This window comes from Dendronephthya gigantea, unplaced genomic scaffold (assembly GCF_004324835.1).
Source record: "Dendronephthya gigantea isolate DGI-Jeju-01 unplaced genomic scaffold, DenGig_1.0 000000F, whole genome shotgun sequence".
Lineage (NCBI taxonomy): Eukaryota > Metazoa > Cnidaria > Anthozoa > Malacalcyonacea > Nephtheidae > Dendronephthya > Dendronephthya gigantea.
Genome location: NW_021163010.1, coordinates 3062108 through 3079861, shown reverse-complemented (window position 1 = coordinate 3079861; position 17754 = coordinate 3062108). Strand labels below are relative to the sequence as shown.

The 17754-nt window shown below is 34.7% G+C and overlaps 2 protein-coding genes across 4 annotated transcripts; both read left to right on the top strand.

Annotated features, from left to right (window-relative positions):
• LOC114537164 lies at nucleotides 1–5325 on the top strand. 2 transcript variants are annotated; one of them, XM_028558396.1, is made up of 9 exons: nucleotides 1–103; nucleotides 973–1191; nucleotides 1596–1828; nucleotides 2254–2344; nucleotides 2726–2862; nucleotides 3423–3513; nucleotides 3711–3820; nucleotides 4150–4276; nucleotides 4777–5325. In XM_028558396.1, exons 3-9 carry the CDS (start codon nucleotides 1656–1658, stop codon nucleotides 4822–4824), a joined length of 777 nt encoding a protein of 258 aa, XP_028414197.1. In that variant the 5' UTR covers nucleotides 1–103; nucleotides 973–1191; nucleotides 1596–1655; the 3' UTR covers nucleotides 4825–5325. The 2 variants fall into 2 exon arrangements, with proteins under 2 accessions (XP_028414197.1, XP_028414125.1); XM_028558324.1 differs by lacking the exon at nucleotides 973–1191.
• A 9-nt stretch (nucleotides 5326–5334) lies between these two features.
• Nucleotides 5335–17729, top strand: LOC114536938. Of its 2 annotated transcripts, none has more exons than XM_028558215.1 (8): nucleotides 5335–5433; nucleotides 6248–6458; nucleotides 6991–7078; nucleotides 8258–8385; nucleotides 8633–8705; nucleotides 15638–15741; nucleotides 16263–16389; nucleotides 16588–17729. In XM_028558215.1, the coding sequence occupies exons 2-8, from the start codon at nucleotides 6274–6276 to the stop codon at nucleotides 16666–16668; spliced, it is 786 nt and encodes a 261-aa protein (XP_028414016.1). In that variant the 5' UTR covers nucleotides 5335–5433; nucleotides 6248–6273; the 3' UTR covers nucleotides 16669–17729. The 2 variants fall into 2 exon arrangements, with proteins under 2 accessions (XP_028414016.1, XP_028414025.1); XM_028558224.1 differs by lacking the exons at nucleotides 5335–5433; nucleotides 6248–6458; nucleotides 6991–7078; nucleotides 8258–8385; nucleotides 8633–8705 and adding exons at nucleotides 11564–11797; nucleotides 12616–12823; nucleotides 13276–13363; nucleotides 14524–14648; nucleotides 14897–14969.
• Nucleotides 17730–17754: the final 25 nt, after the last annotated feature.

The window sequence follows — 17754 nt, the reverse complement described above, 5'->3', positions numbered from 1 at the left end:
TGTGCTGATATCGTTCTGGTAGTCCATGCTGAAATGTGGTTACTTTGAATAGATTCTTTTGAAATTAATCAAATACTCATGGTTTCGAGCTCTCGTAGATAAAGTAAGTTACATAAAAACAATTAAACAAACCATTTTATAGACTATAGAGTTTAAAATGCAGGAATTTTATCCAGCAGGTATAAAATTTCTGTATTCTGAAATTCCTCCAGTATAAATAATTAAAAATATTCATACTTCTGGCACTTTTGCATGTAGAAATCCCCATACGGGCCAGCTATGGTAGGCCTTCCTGTACGCGGGTTACTTTGCGAATAAATGTAGTTGCTCATAGAAAAGAATTTGGGAGGAAAGAGTATTAGAGGATTATTATATGTTCTTATATGTTTATCATCATATGCTTTGTAACAATACACTAGTATTGTCAGCAAATAAATATGGTTATAAATTAAATTTATTACAGAAAATTAATTCAGAATGTGATCTTTCATATATTAGAGGACAAATAAACATTACTAATTGTGACTTGAGCAAACTAAGAGACAGCAAAGAGTAAAAAGGGTACTAACGGGAAATAACGGCAAAGTTTTGACTTTTGACTACGTCTACGAATTCAGGATTGAGAACAATATTGAACAAGTACGACGATTTGTTTGTAGAAAATTAACAACAGTAATCTAGCACGTTCTCGCCCCGAACTCTTGCAAACTGCAGTTGGACGAAAGCGAAAAATGTTTAAAAAATAGTTTTTAAAGAGAATATAGAATCCTGTACTTAGCAGCAAATTCAGCTTTGCCGTATGTGTTTCACGCTCGCCGTATAAAATTTAATGCTTGAACGACTGCATGTATATACATCCTCAGCCGTTCAAGCATTAAATTTTATACGGCAAAGTTTTATGTAGAACGTTTGTAATTTAGCGAAATTGCCGCACACTTAACGATAGTGGAGTTAAAACACAAACTTTTTTAGCGGTTTGGCGTTCCGCGTTTGGTCAAACTAAAGGTCTCTATTGAAGATGCTGATGACGGGGGCGAGTGTCTTGTCAGCTGGTTGCATGGACAAAATATAATTCGCGCGCGGGAGTCAGCTGTCAAGGTCATAATCGTGGTAAAGTTAACTGAGATTCATCGTCATCATCAGTGTTGGTAAACTGGATTTAAATCGACGTTGTTCGTCCCTAGGCTATAGGTATAGAAGGATCGAGAGAGTTGTTATGATATGAAGAACAAATTAAATCGAAATCGAGCTAAACAGCGAAGATGCTGTAAACAGCGAAGATGATGGTTCTCTAAGCTCTTTATAGGTGGATTACTACCATGCGAGAGCTCTCGTTATCTATAACTGCCACACATACGTTCTTCTTGGAGACCTGCCTACTCCCATGGTGCATGTGGTGTAAATGCGGATACCTTTATAGATGGAACTTCAACTGAACTATTGGAGAGACTCAGTTTGACACCAACAGTTTCAAAAGTGATTAGCTCGGGACATGCATGATCCACTTGACCGAGCTAAACTTAAATTTACTATCTGTGCTAAACTCCACTTTAAACTTGGATAAATGATTTTTTAATTTGTGTTATTGTATTTAGATACCAGTTTTGTTCACTCCTGAAATATCTGTTAGTCCATGCAGTGGTTATTCAAAGATCATGAAGAAGTTGTCAAGCATTTTCTTGGTTTGCTTGTGTCTGGATTTTTCATTCATCACGCTTGTTAATAGCCAGCAATGCGATAAAGCAGAATGTGGATGTCAATTTAGCAATGGATCGGGAGTGTATGAAATTTCAATGAAAGGAATTAGTCGCAATACTACTCATCCATTGTAAGCAGTTCACAGTGCCGTTGGTACTGATTTTTTGGCGAGGAATTCGAGTAAAAATTTTAAAAAAATCTTTCGAATTTTTTCCAACATATATTTGCGTGTTAACAGCTCGTAAAAACAATTCGATTCAGGTGAAATGAATGCTGATGCAAAGCCATACGTGGTTCCAATATTTTTATACCATAATTATTATATATGCACCTTTCCCAAGGCTTAGGTGAGGAAATTTTCTTTGGAGAGACACAGAAGTGGCAGCATTAGGAAAGGTTTAAACTTAGTATAATAGCCAAATAGGAGATTCCTTTCAGTATGACAGTAATACCAAAAATACAATCTGATTTCTTTTAGTAAAAGGGTAATTGGTGTACCCGCTATTCGCTAAATGCCATGGTGCCAACAAAACTGGCTTATCAATATTTTTTTAGTTTTACAGATGTACCAGGTGCAGGTGACTGGATTTATTCAATTGATCCTTGCTATGGATATTATGAAAATTCTGATTGCCAACGTGTAGCAGTAAGTCTAAGTTAGGTCCGTTTCAGATGTCAAACTTTTCATGTGCCGAATCGCAAATGCATTGACATTTAGATTTGGCCCGGCAGGGTGCTATAAACCACACGCACACGTGTTTTATAGCGCCTTTCGGCAGATGAACTGAAGTTTGACCTCCATGCTAACTCTTTGACAGCGGGCACATGCAATTAACTCAAATTCTCAGACTCAGACGTTTGACCGCGGGGCTTTGCTTTTTAACACTAAATGCAGGCATATTGAACTTGGACGTGAAAATCAGTGAAAATATACCATGTCCATGCATGCAGTGTTTCTCATACACAACTATAGCCCAATATCCTGAAATATAATGATGATGATAAAAGTTCATTAATTTTTCAATAGATGTGTCGAATGAATTCGGATAGAACAGAATTCAGTACTGTTGCTAAACCATTGATAACGAGTTATGGTGTTTTTGAAGAAGGCAAACCACTTCGAGTTACTTATGCAACGTATAACAGCACGAAGGATGATACAGTGTAGGTATTTTCTGCCGGATAAGTGAAAACTAAAACGAATAGCGATAATTCAGTCACACATTAGTCGAACTCGTAGTACTTGCACTCGTCTGTAAAAACTGCTGAAATTCAGTTGGATTGTCTCCTCAGGCTCAGGCTCAGCCTATAACTATGTTCAATACCTTAAAGTTTTCGTAAAGTTTTCATTTCTATTTTCATGACAACTGAAAGGTTGCAAATACTGTCAGTTTAACGGTGAGACAAAAACGCTCGAAAGCCGGCTCGAAAACGACGTTCTTGTGAACATAGCCATCAAGAGTCTATTTAAGCAATTTTTTCTTCGTTAATTTGACGGCTAAAACGAGATGTTTCAGACGTGCAAGCGGTGCAACCTTGCAGACACTCAGGTACAAGAGACTGCATTTATCCCGAGAAAATTTACGGAAATGTTGTGGACTTTCAATAGTAAATGCATGGGTTCAGGAAATCACCATTGCGTTTAGGGCGTAATTCATTAAACAATGCCATGTATGGTTTAAATGCATGGCTTTACTAATCACTGCCATAAATCATTACTATAGAAGACAATTGATTATAAACCTGAATTATGGAGTTGATGTCGGGACGTCAAAGGTTTCCCAACGTAAAACATCATCAAGCGTAGATCAATTTGTAAGTATACATCAGTTTAGTCTTGTACATATTTATTATACATTGAAGATTGCCCATTAGTTTACCTTCATGTCCGCATTTATATATCTATAGTATAGACTATAGACCTATGATGGCATATACATTAAAGTGCATGCATATGCAGTGTTGATGTGCGAGATCACTTATGCATAATTTCAATTTCTCTTGTTATGAAGACAATAGACATAACATCACCCAGTCTTCGTCCAAGGTTAGTTCAACCAGGTTCCAGGAGCTCTTCGTCAAGTGGTGGAGGTCTCAGCATTGGCAGTTATATCATTATTGTGTAAGCATAATATATTTTCCAGAATCGCAGAAATCAGTCGAGAAACGTCAGAAATTATTCACATGTGTGAATTATTGAAATGTGTGAATGATTATTAACGTCACACCAAATGACGTAAATTTTAATACTAGACAACAGAACAACCACCTTTCTTGATAAAAAAATAATTTCGTATTTCGTACCTTTTTCATTTCCAGACCTAATATAGTCGCATTTCATTTCCACATTTGCCATCAATTCGCAAACAAACTTTGCAATTGGACTAATTCTGGACTAAGGAAAATAATTAACTCACTCGGAAAATAATTCATAGCGTTTTGTTTTTCTAGCTTTTTTGTGGTTCTGCTAATCTATCTCGTGTTTGGGGCCGTATTTATGAAGTTTAGAAGAGGTGCGACTGGGATATATATTATACCCAATGTTGGTTTTTGGGCATCGCTTCCAGGATTGATTAAGGTAAACTACATTAAATAAGATCGAACTTGAGTGTCGTGATTTCCCACACATGCTGAGTAGGATTGCCCTTACCATGTTTTAATGTATATTTTACTGTTTTGTTTTTGTTGCCATAATCGTAAGTAAAATTAACGTGTTAATGAGACCAGAAAGTCCATATTTCATAAGCTGTACAGGGAGTTGACCCCCAAACCTCATTCCCAGGTTTTTTATCCCCCCCCCCTGCCTCTTACTGAAATCAAGGAGTTGGTGTTAGCCGTTTGGGTCAGACTTAGGGTTTAATTTTTCGTCAAAATATTTTTCAAAGTTATATGCTAGAGAAGGTCTCTAGGAGGGAAATGCTACACATTCGATTTGATCGTCAGTGCATCGGAAGTGGAGTAAACTTTACCGTTTGAAAATACGATCGTTAATTAGTCGAGCTTTACGTTTTTATTACTTCAGTGAGATTTGCAAATCAGCGAATAGATATCCATATTAACAATTCGCACCTTGTTTAGGATGGTTTTATTTTCACCGGCAGAAAAGTGATAGGATTATGCGGGTAATGCATATGTGGTCCGTGAGATGACTACATGGCGATGAATCGCAATGAGCTTACTAACAATACTGCCAGTGCAACTTGGTGTTGGTATGACTGTCTGGTAACACGCTAAAAGCCTATTAAAATCACGGTGAATATTTGCAAAAGTTGCAATATTTTAGCTGGCTTGACTGGATCTTATTGTAAAATATAGCAACTGTAACATATTTAGCTAAAATTAGCTAAAAAATTTATCCGTATTTGATGTTTGAATAGACTGGTATTTACTGCATAATTTAGTATAAAATTACATTAGTAAATGATGAGTTCAATTACATTTTAACATTATGTTTGTTATTATTGTAAACTAATGGTTTAATATTTTACCAAGCTCAAATGAGTTCAAATGGACCTTTCGTGTAGAAAAGACCTGAAAAGACCCAGCCTTTCAAAGCGCCCGGGTACGAGGCTGGAAAAGACCGCTATGAGCTATATATAGTGGAAAATGAAAGTCAACCGATCTCGTGACCGTGACCGTCTTATGCTTTTGACATTATAATATATAATATAGTACAATTCTCGTAATGCTGTGGTGAATTTAAGTGGAACTTAGTCAATACTGGCAAGGAAATAGGTAAGAAACTTTGTTTAAACTTTTTATATATCTGAGGCGTTTTGTATTCCAAATATCATCCATATCATTCCAAATCTCTCTCGATTCGAACGTGAATGTCATGAGTTTAATATGAGTACTGCATGTATAAACCACTTCCATTCGCAGGTATAAAATATTAAATTTTGAGTAGAAACTGCCAAACTGGTACATTTTTTAATATTGTCTACTCTGGCTCCGTTGCTATCAACACATTTTGTATTTTTCTTTTTGAAGTAGACTTTTTTATTAATATGTTTGAAATACTAACTGCTATAAATGTCAGCATGATGTAAATCGCTTGCTAATTGCAGACTTGTGAATTTAGCAGTACTGCTATAAATAACCGACGAAAAACTCATAATTATCCACAACAAACTCAATAGTCAACTAACGATATAATGGACATGAATTTTGTGTTTGTTAGACCTATTATACTTTTTCTCTATTATTCTATTGTTATATGGTATTCTATTTATAACTAAAATATTAATAATATTACAAATTCCAGTCTTGACAAGTCTCACAAGTATAAGTTTCTAAGTGTATGGTATCAATGTTTATCATCGTTTATTAATATTGGAATAAGTGCTATTATTAAAATTTATATTATTAATATGCTATTAGCATTAATATAGGATGATGAACATTGCAACCACACACTTATTTTTTGGTTGCCTATGGGGAAAGGTGAAAATTTGTATGTTCATGTTCCCAGTATTATATAAAAAGTATTCTAATAATAAGGAAATATTTTTATGCTGTCTCAACAAGTACCTAATTGTTTTTATTTCAGATCAGAATAATGAGAATTGAGTTTCAATGAGGCACAACATGATCTTAGCATTTAAAATTTCATCAATCTTTTTTATCGCTCTTTGTTTTTCCTTTACCACTTGCATAAATGCTGGGAGTTATTCTTGCAAAAAAGTGGAATGTGGATGTGAATATACTATTAAAAATGGAACAACATATAAAATTTCATTGGAAGGAATCAGTAAGAAAAAGTGAGTAAAGTGTAAAAATTGCTAAAGATATAAAATTAATATTTTTTACTGTTGTTTCCAATCATGCGTAACTCCTCCAAGATATAAACGCGGTACTCTCTCCATCCTGTGATCACACAGTCACACTGAATCACGAAAGTTAAAACCGTGGAAGGAAAATACATAAAACACATACGAAGCACACACAGTAATAACTAGATACATACCCCAGGAGACTAATTTACAAAGACCAACTGAACCTAGAAAAGCAAAACTAAATAAAGCAACAACAGCACGATCATCCCTTGGGGGGTGGAATCTCAGGGGAAGAAGGCAGGGTGAACTGACAACCCGATAATAAGCAAATAAACAACAAGGCAAGTCATAGTTTTTTCGGCCAGGGAAATGCCCCCACACCAAACATCTGGTCTGGGTAACCAAGCGAGGGCCTTCTTTTCTATATTAATTTCCCTTATTATACTAATACATACATATAATTTGAGTTGTAAAATGACCATATGAACACATTACTATACGTTTTTTCCTCATTCAGCAAAAAAGTGACAGTTGGCTACTGGACCTACTATATTGATCCATGTTATGGGTTCTCAGTAAGCGATACCCATTGCGATGATGTCAGAGTAAGTATATCCGCGTTCAGATGTTTTCTTTTTCTATATATGGGGACATAAGCCATCATTTTTTGCGCGCAATGTAATTTAAGTGCATCAAAGAGGAAGTCCTGAAAAGAGGGAGATTAATCACTTACTCTTTTCTGTTATAATTATTCTCTTCACCTCCAGTATCTAACTTACTGGCTTCCCCCTAAACCTGCAGTCTTCGGAGACTTATTGCAATGCAAAGTTTTTGTCTGTGGTTTATTTTAGGATACTATTGCTGGAATAGAAGAGACAATTGTAGGACTTTAAAAACTAGTATAACTTCGACGTTTTTACGTATTTCGATATGAATTCAGATAAATTCATAAGAATTTATGCAACTGCTAAATTAAGGTCGATATTTTCGTCACTCTGCGCTCAGAAGGATTGCCAAAATAGAAACCCATTCTACAGTATTTTATCGATTATTAGCAACCAGTTAACATTTTGCGTGTTAAGGTATAGGAAACTATAGTCCTGACATGAATTTGAAACCGAAATACAGTAGCTATATTTCTTGTAAAAAAGTGTTAATTGAAAACTAGTTCAGTCCTTTCGACCATTTCAGTTCAGGATTGTACTCATGCATATATATTTCATTTGAGCATTCTTTTTCAATTTTTTTGCACAAGGTATCGATAGAGGATAGATTGTCTTTTTCTGGATATATTGTAACAGCTAGGATACGGATCGGTCATTCGCAATAGACCTTTTGCATTATAGACTACTTTTTTATCCAAGGAAGGGAATGCAATGAAATCACCACAGCTGAAAAGAGCGTACTAAAATTAGTAGAAATGCAGAGTTTGGTTGCGAAATGTTGTAAAATACGGGAAATAGAGCCTTGCAAAGTTTGCAAATTTGTATACTTTTTTACCACAAACGGAAATTGTTACCACATTCAGGCAAAAGATGGTAACAATTTCGGTTTGTAGTAAAAAAGTATACAAATTTGCGAACTTTGCAAGGCTATATTTTCCACATTTTACATTTGATTGCATTTCCTTGCATAGTTCAAAAAGTAAGTAGTCCATAATGCAAAAGCCGAAGGACAAAACAGGGAAATGTCACGAAAGTTCTATTCGCTTTTATATTAATCCAAAATGGATAATAAACTGTATTTTAAATATTTAACTAAAAGTTTTGATGTATTTTATTTAGGTGTGCCAAGCTGCGAAAGGTGGTGGATCTTTTCCTCTTGCTAGAGATATAAAAAATTATGGTGATTATGATGCAGACAAAAAATCAGTGACTGTTTATTATACACCGGTTCCCTCCCAGGGAAAAACGTAAGTCTTGCTATAAACGAATTCTGAATAGGCAAGTGATCTTACTAAAATGCAATAGAAGAGGTCTATTCGAAAGTTAATTTGATAAATAAACACTCTACTTACATGAAAATCAAAGTTTGATTGTGATTCTACCGACTCATCGAGAGCGCGTGAGATTACCTGAGAGAAGCGCCACGATTACGCAACACTGTATTTGTGGTGTAAAATTTGGTTACCCAAAACATTTTCTCTTGTTTTATGGCAGGCGTACTGTGCAATTAACTGTGATTGAAGCCAGCGCAGCTCCACCAGATGTGCAAGTAAATGACGTCACTTTTGTAAGTGTCTGTTTTCGTCGTATTTTTTGCCTACCTTTTTTTTTAAATCACTCTCAAAGTGTGACAAGGAAATTAGAGCAGTTATAGTTCACTTTCATTCAGTGGTATCCGTCCTCGGCGGTAAATAAGTAAATTAGCTTGTAGGCACACCACGTAAGTATTTAATACTCCAAAGTTTTCGGTCCGTTAACCTTGTCCGTTAACATCAGTGTAATAATGAAGAATGAAAAGTAGTATAAAATAATAATATTGTTATTTATAATCTTTTTGAGTATTTATAATTAAATTCATTCGTTCATATCTATCAAAAGACGAAAATCGCACGTACACATCACAGCAAAATTTTCCCGTGTAAACTGGGCCTTAGGGCTGCTTTCCATGCACCTACGCGTTTTTCTCAAGTACCTACACCCACGGAAAATTTAAATGCTTCTAAATTTTTATTATAATTTAACATATAGACATATAGGTTAGCAAATTCATACTGAAATACGCGGAAAAACTATAAGGTCTTTCGATTTATTCACTTTAAAAAAATCATATGTTGGGGATTTAGATTTTACGTGCGTATGAAAAACGTTTATAGGAAAGCAGCCCTTGGTTAATTATTAAGTATAGATACTAGCTATTATATATAACACAAGTAGGGTAAATTAAATCTTCTCAGTAATAATTGGATTTTAATATGTTGAAGAAAATCACAATGAAATCACCAAGCCTAAAACCTCATGAAGTTCAACCAAGTTCAAATCAGGGAAAATAAAGTAACCTTAGCACTGGTAGTATCCTTGTCATAACGTAAGTTCATTTTGGCTTTAATTTGTTGAAATAATTTTTCGAAGAAGTTTACGGTGCTTTAAGCTCAGTGGCAGTGAATGCATGACCACTAAATCCAGGGACGGCGGAGCGTTATATCAAGTACGGGGGCTACATCTTTAATCTTACTTATGATGTTATAAAAACGATTCCAAATACTAAGCACTGCTCAGTAAATGAGAAGTGTAAACATCTTTTGGTTTTACTGTAAATACAAAGTGGGGGGGGGGGTGTCCCTGAAATCTACCTACAAATGTATCTATACCTGCATGCATCTGGGCGACTAATGGCTTTTCGCTAACTCGGTGAAAACGTGAGGCGAGTTTTCAATATGAAATAATATATATATATATATACACCCATTTGCAAAAACGTTGGCCGCAGATAGATAGATAGATAGATACTCGAAGTCTAATTAGAATTGGATATGATTACATTTGCATGGGATTTCAATCATATTACACAACATATGCAATTCTAATTAGATTTCGACTATCTATCTATCTACGGCCAACGTTTTTGCAAATGGGTGTATATATATATATATATATATATATATATATATATATATATATATATATATATATATATATATATATATATATTGAGACCGATTAATTTTTAATATACGGATAGTTACAATGAAATCACCAACTATTGAACCTCGCAAAGTAGGTTCCATGTCAGATGGTGGCCTCCGTACCGGCGACGTACTTTTCATAATGTCAGTTCTTTGTTATACACAATATGATAGCTAAAAGAGGTCATTGTTTGGCATTAAACAGAACTTTGAGCAAAGATCTTTCGTCTGCGCATTCGATTTGATGGTGCGTTGGGATTAAGCCATCGTTGCAGTCGCAAGGCTATCGAATATTTTGAGTATGTTTGGCTATATATAGGATTTCTCTTTTTCCTCTTGGATCGTATTCTTAACTTAACAATTCGTATCTTTTTGTATATTTTTTAGGATGGTTGTGTATTCATTGGCGACATTATTCAGCTAATCAACCATATTCAGCACAATAATGATGCATTTCATTGTGACCAGTTCAGTCAGCATAATTATTTCAGCATAATTTCAGTATTTGCCAGTGAACTCTAATACATCTGTAACGATAACTCAGGGTGGGGAAATTGAAGCCGACTTTGTGCTCAGTTTGCACTCCTTTTCTGACGAAGGGGCTGCGCCCCGAAACGTTAAACGTAGTATATATTACAAGATGCATTTGATTTGATTTATTAAAAGTTTAATTTTTGAACACCGCGATGTGGTGAATTGAAGCTATATATATATATATATATATATATATATATATATATATATATATATATATATATATATATATATATATATATATATATATATATATGTATATATGCTGTAAACAAACATTGTCTGGACACATTGTTTGCTTTGAAATAAACCAGGTGACATTATGGCAAACATTCGCCAAAAACAAAACATAAAAAAAATTATATTTTCATGGCAACTCTTTCGCTTCGAACTATTTTAGTAACAATAGTGCACTGAAATTGATTTTCTTCCAAATCTTTTAATATATTGCCGTATTGGCCTGGGGCCGGTTGTTCGAAACTCCGAAAGGCGTTTAGCTTAAACGGTGGATAAGCCAAAGTTTGAAAATACTCTCATACATCTTGCGAATGCCTGAACCCGCATCTTATCCATTAAATAGGTACTTCCATTGAAAATTAAACTATTTACATCGAAATATTTCAGCTCAGTTGTTCAATAAATAGATAATTTTGTTTTCCATTTAAACTTATCCACCGTTTAAGCTAAACGCCTTTCGAACAACCGGCCCCAGGCCAATACGGCAATATATTAAAGATTTGGAAGAAAATCAATTTGTCAATTTCAGTGCACTATTGTTATCAAAATAGTGTTTTTTCTTGTTCTGTGAGTCCAAATCATAACGTAATAACATAATCGTAACATAAAACAAGGTACTTCTATATGGTATCCACTGTTGAGAGTTGGGTTGGCTGGTTGGCCCATTAACTGAGGTTGGCCTGGTATTCTCACTAGGTATTCTACAACAGTATAACTGTTACGTCATTTACCAATCTCGTTCCCCGAGCCCGCGATTTCTCTGGTAATATACGTGTTGAAGCCACTGAGCTATATATAGTGGAAAATGAAAGTCAACCGATCTCGTGACCGTCTTATGCTTTTGACATTATAATATATAATATAGTACAGTTCTCGTAATGTGGTGAATTTAAGTGGAACTTAGTCAATACTGGCAAAGAAATAGGTAAGAAACTTTGTTTAAATTTTTTATATATCTGAGGCGTTTTGTATTCCAAATATCATCCATATCATTCCAAATCTCGATTCGAACGTGAATATAATACGATATATAACATATAATATATAACGTGAATATAATATGTATAAACCACTTACATTCGCAGGTATAAAATATTAAATTTTGAGTATAAACTACCAAACTGGTACATTCTACTACTCTGGCTCCGTTGCTATCAAACATTTGTATTTTCCTTTTTAAGTAGACTTTTAAATTAACGTGTTTGTAATACTTAGTGCCAATGAGCATGATGTAAATCGCTTGCTATGCAATTAAATTGCAGACTTTTGAATTTAGCAGTACTGCTATAAATAACCGACGAAAAACTCATAATTATCCACAACAAACTCAATAGTAAACTTAACGATATAATAGACATGAATTTTGTGTTTCTTAGACCTATTATACTTTTTCTCTATTCTATTGTTATTAGGTATTCTATTTATAACTAAAATAATATTACAAATTCCAGTCTTGACAAGTCTCACAAGTATAGGTTTCTAAGTGGATGGTATCAATGTTTATCATCGTTTATCAATATTTAAATAAGTGCTATTATAAATAAAATTTATATTATTAATATGCTATTAAATAACATTAATATAGGATGATGAACATTGCAACCACTCACTTATTTTTGGGCTGCCTATGGGGAAAGGTTAAAATTTGTATGTTCATGTTCCCAATATTATATAAAAAGTATTCTAATACTAAGGAAATCTTTTTATGTTGTCTCAACAAGTACCTAATTGTTTTTATTTTAGATCAGAATAATAAGAATTGCGTTTCAATGAGGCACAACATGATCCTAGCATTTAAAATTTGGTCAATCTTTTTTATTGCTATTTGTTTTTCCTTTACCACTTGCATAAATGCTGAGAGTTATCATTGCAAAAAAGTGGAGTGTGGATGTGAATATACTTTTAATGGAACAACATATAAAATTTCATTGGAAGGAATCAGTAAGAAAAAGTGCGTAAAGTGTAAAAATTACTAAAGATATAAAATTAATATTTTTTTACTGTTGTTTCCAATCATGCGTAACTCCTCCAAGATATAAACGTGGTACCCTCTCCATCCTGTGATCACGCAGTCACACGGAATCACAAAAGTAAAAACCGTGGAAGGAAAATACATAAAACACATACAAAGCACACACAGTAATACACTAGATACATCTCCAGGAGACTAATCTGCAAAGACCAACTGAACCTAGAAAAGACAAGCTGATAATTAGCAAATAAACAACAAGACAAGTCACAGTTTTGCCAGGGAAATACCCCCACACCAAACACCTGGTCTGGGTAACCAAGCAAGCGCCCTCTCTTCTATGTTAATTTCCCTTATTATACTAATACATACATTTAATTTGAGTTGTAAAATGACCATATGAACACATTACTATACGTTTTTTCCTCATTCAGCAAAAAAGTGACAGTTGGCTACTGGACCTACTATATTAATCCATGTTATGGGTTCTCAGTAAGCGATGCCCATTGCGATGATGTCAGAGTAAGTATATCCGCGTTCAGATGTTTTCTTTTTCTATATATGGGGACATAAGCCATCATTTTTTGCGCGCGATGTAATTTAAGTGCATCAGAGAGGAGGTCCTGAAAAGAGGGAGATTAATCACTTACCCTTTCCTGTTAATTTTTTTCTTCACTCCCAGTATCTAACTCACTGGCCTCCCCCTAAACCTGCAGTCTTCGGGGACTTATTGCAATACAAAGTTTTTGTCTGTGGTTTTTTTAGGATACTATTGCTGGAATAGAAGAGACAATTGTAGGACTTTAAAAACTAGTATAACTTTGACGTTTTCACGTATTTCGATATGAATTCTTACGAATTTATGCAGCTGCTAAATTAATGTCGATATTTTAGTCAATTTGCGCTCAGAATGATTGCCAAAATAGAAACCCATTCTACAGTATTTTATCGATTATTAGCAACCAGTTAACATTTTGCGTGTTAAGGTATAAGAAACTATAGTCCTGACATGAATTTGAAACCGAAATACAGTAGCTATATTTCTTGTAAAAAAGTGTTAATTGAAAACTAGTCCAGCCCTTTTGACCATTTCAGTTCAGGATTGTACTCATGCATATATATTTCATTCGAGCATTCTTTTTCAATTTTTTTGCACAAGGTATCGATGGAGGATAGATTGTCTTTTTCTGGATATATTGTAACAGCTAGGATACAGATAGGTCATTCCCAATGAATTTTCATAGACTACTTTTTTATCCATTGAAGGGAATGCAATAAAATCACCACAGCTGAAAAGAGCGTACTAAAATTAGTAGAAATGCAGAGTTTGGTTGCGAAATGTTGTAAAATACGGGAAATAGAGCCTTGCAAATTTTGCAAATTTGTATACTTTTCTACCACAAACGGAAATTGTTACCACATTCACGCATCAGACTGTAACAATTTCGGTTTGTAGTAAAAAAGTATACAAATTTGCAAACTTTGCAAGGCTATATTTTCCACATTTTACATTTGATTGCATTTCCTTGCATAGTTCAAAAAGTAAGTAGTCCATAATGCAAAAGCTGAAGGACAAAACAGGGAAATGACGCGAAAGTTCTATTCGCTTTTATATTATTCCAAAAGGGATAATAAATTGTATTTTGAATACTTAACTAAAAGTTTTGATGTGTTTTATTTAGGTGTGCCAAGCTGCAGGAGATGGATCTTTTCCTCTTGCAAAAGATATAAACAATTATGGTGAATATGATGCAGCCAAAAAATCAGTGACTGTTAATTATTCACCGGTTACCTACCAGGATAAACAGTAAGTCTTGCTATAAACGAATTCTGAATAGGCAAAGTGACCCTACTAAAATGCAATAGAAGAACTCTATTCGAAAGTTAATTTGATAAATAAACACTCTACTTACATGAAAGTCAAAGTTTGATTGTGATTCTACCGACTCATCGAGAGCGCGTGAGATTACCTGAGAGAAGCGCCACGATTACGCAACACTATATTTGTGGTGTAAAATTTGGTTACCCAAAATATTTTCTCTCGTTTTATGGCAGGCGTACTGTGCAATTAATTGTGATTGAAGCCAGCGAAGCTCCACCAGATGTAGAAATAGATGGCCTCACTTTTGTAAGTGTCTGTTTTCGTCGTATTTTTTTGCCTACCTTTTTTTTAAATCACTCTCAAAGTGTGACAAGGAAATTAGAGCAGTTATAGTTCACTTTCATTCAGTGGTATCCGTCCTCGGCGGTAAATAAGTAAATTAGCTTGTAGGCACACCACGTAAGTATTTAATACTCCAAAGTTTTCGGTCCCTTAACCTTGTCCGTTAACATCAGTGTAATAATGAAGAATAAAAAGTAGTATAAAATAATAATATTGTTATTTATAATCTCTATGAGTATTTAAATTTAAAATATATTTGTTCATATCTATCAAAAGACGAAAATCGCTCGTACACATCACAGCAAAATTTGCCCGTGTAAACTGGGCCTTAGGGCTGCTTTCCATGCACCTACGCGTTTTTCTCAAGTACGTTCGTATTTTATTATAATTTAACATATAGACTTATAGGTTAGCAAATTCATACTGAAATACGCGGAAAACTATAAGTTCTTTCGATTTATTCACTTCAAAAAAATCATATGTTGGGGATTTAGATTTTACGTGCGTATGAAAAACGTTTATAGGAAAGCAGCCCTTGGTTAATTATTAAGTATAGATACTAGCTATTATATATAACACAAGTAGGGTAAATAAAATTTTCTCAGTAATAATTGGATTTTAATATGTTGAAGAAAATCACAATGAAATCACCAAGCCTAGCACCTCATAAAGTTCAACCAAGTTCAAATCAGGGAAAAAAAGGAAACCTTAGCACTGGTAGTATCCTTGTCATAACGTAAGTTCATTTTGGCTTTAATTTGTCGAAATAATTTGTTGAAGAAGTTTTCGGTGCTTTAAGCTCAGTGGCAGTGAATGCATGACCACTAAATCCAGGGACGGCGGAGCGTTATATCAAGTACGGGGGCTACATCTTTAATCTTACTTATGATGTTATAAGAACGATTCTAAATACTAAACACTGCTCAGTAAGTAAGAAGTGTAAACATCTTTTGGTTTTACTGTAAATACAGAGTGGGGGGGGGGTATTTTAAAAAAACTAGGAACGGTGACGACCAACGTTTGACAAATTCGTACGATATAACAGCTAGTGCATGTATTTTATTAAAACTAGCCAGTATATATATATCCTTCCAGAGTTAACTATAAAGATGGTGCAACAGAAATACTATATTTGTATAGTAAAATACAAATAACATTTTTGGCGCCACTTTCCAGAAAGTTGTATGTGAGTTTTTTCCATGTACCACAGTAAGCGTGCCATCCTGATGAAGTTGAAATATTTATTCGACTTTTTAGTTTCTTTGTCGTTCTCGTTATTTATCTTGTGTCTGGAGCTCTATTTATGAAGTACAGAAGAGGTGCGACTGGGAAAGAAATTGTACCCAATGTTGATTTTTGGTCATCGATTCCAGGATTGGTTAAGGTACAGGGATGCTTTTGTGCTCAAAATATTTTGGGGTCGTATACTTTCATTAAGGCGCTGTTACACTATGCAATAAAAAATAATTTAGAGGGATATTCATTTGTAAAGACGGACTGTTCGAAATGCTAAGAAAACGTTAGCATATCGTAAGAAATGTTGAGATCGACCATTGTTTACTTTTTCTTTGGTGTCTTTCAGGATGGCTGTGTCTTTTTTGGCAAGAAAATGAAAGGACTGTGCGAACGCTGTTGCAATAGAGAAGGATACAATGAAATATAATTTCGTATAAAAGTTCAGTTATCAAGGACAACATTTTAATAGACTGTTAAAATTCAATTTTCTACGTGATTGATCAGTTGACGGAATTTCTCAAATGCTGTGGGCCGTCGCTAAATATAACTAGGATAATTCAGCACAATTCAGAATGCACAGTAATATAAGGCCGGTCAGTCCCGAAAGGCCAGTCCCATTTTTCATTCAAGGCATATTTCCAGTATGCAAATGAACTTGAAAAACAAAGACTTCAGCTCATTAATTAACATTAGGTTCGGCACATGAAAAGTTCGATGTCTGAAACAGGCCTAAAGCCCAACGCCGCACACGTGAGCTATTAGCTGAGCTAAAGATCACGCGTCGCTGTTAGCTCAGCAAGTTACTCTCGTGTGCGAATAGTTTTTCGTGAGGAATTCGCCTCGAGAGGCAAGTTTCTCTCGTGTGCGGATGGTTTTCGGGCTGAGCTAGCTGCCACGCGAATTCGTTAGCTCAGCTGATAGCTCTCGTGTGCGGCGGGCTTAAGGCCTAGGTTATATGTCACATTTTGGTCGCGTCGAATGCAATTCGAGCAATAGATAATGAGATGATATAATGAAGCTTAACGAGGTTTACCATCTTATTTCTAATTGCATTCGACGCGACGAAAATGCGACTTATAACCTAATGCATAGGCTTAAGCAACGACAAGGCGAAATATTACCGTTATTGAATTGACATTGATTTGGCATAAGTACTTGTATGATTTGTAAATGGATATTTTTCACTGAATTTTCAATCCCGTGACCGTGTGATTTATCCCTAGTATTATTATTAGTCAGGATGAGCGTGAAGGAGTCCCAAAGTTTGATAATTAACTGCTTGTTTATAACAAGATTTTTGTAGTCAATTAGCGCGAAAGTTGGCCAATCACAATCAAGGATTTAGAGTTTATACCCGTTGATAAAGAGATTGCCGAGTTTTATCGGAAAATATAACTGACACAAGGTTTTTGTTGAAAATTGCAAAAATTGCACATTACCAGGGTGAGGCCAGGGTGATTCCAAATTAATAAAACTTTTCGTTCAATCCTCGCGTTCTACAACATAAGGATCG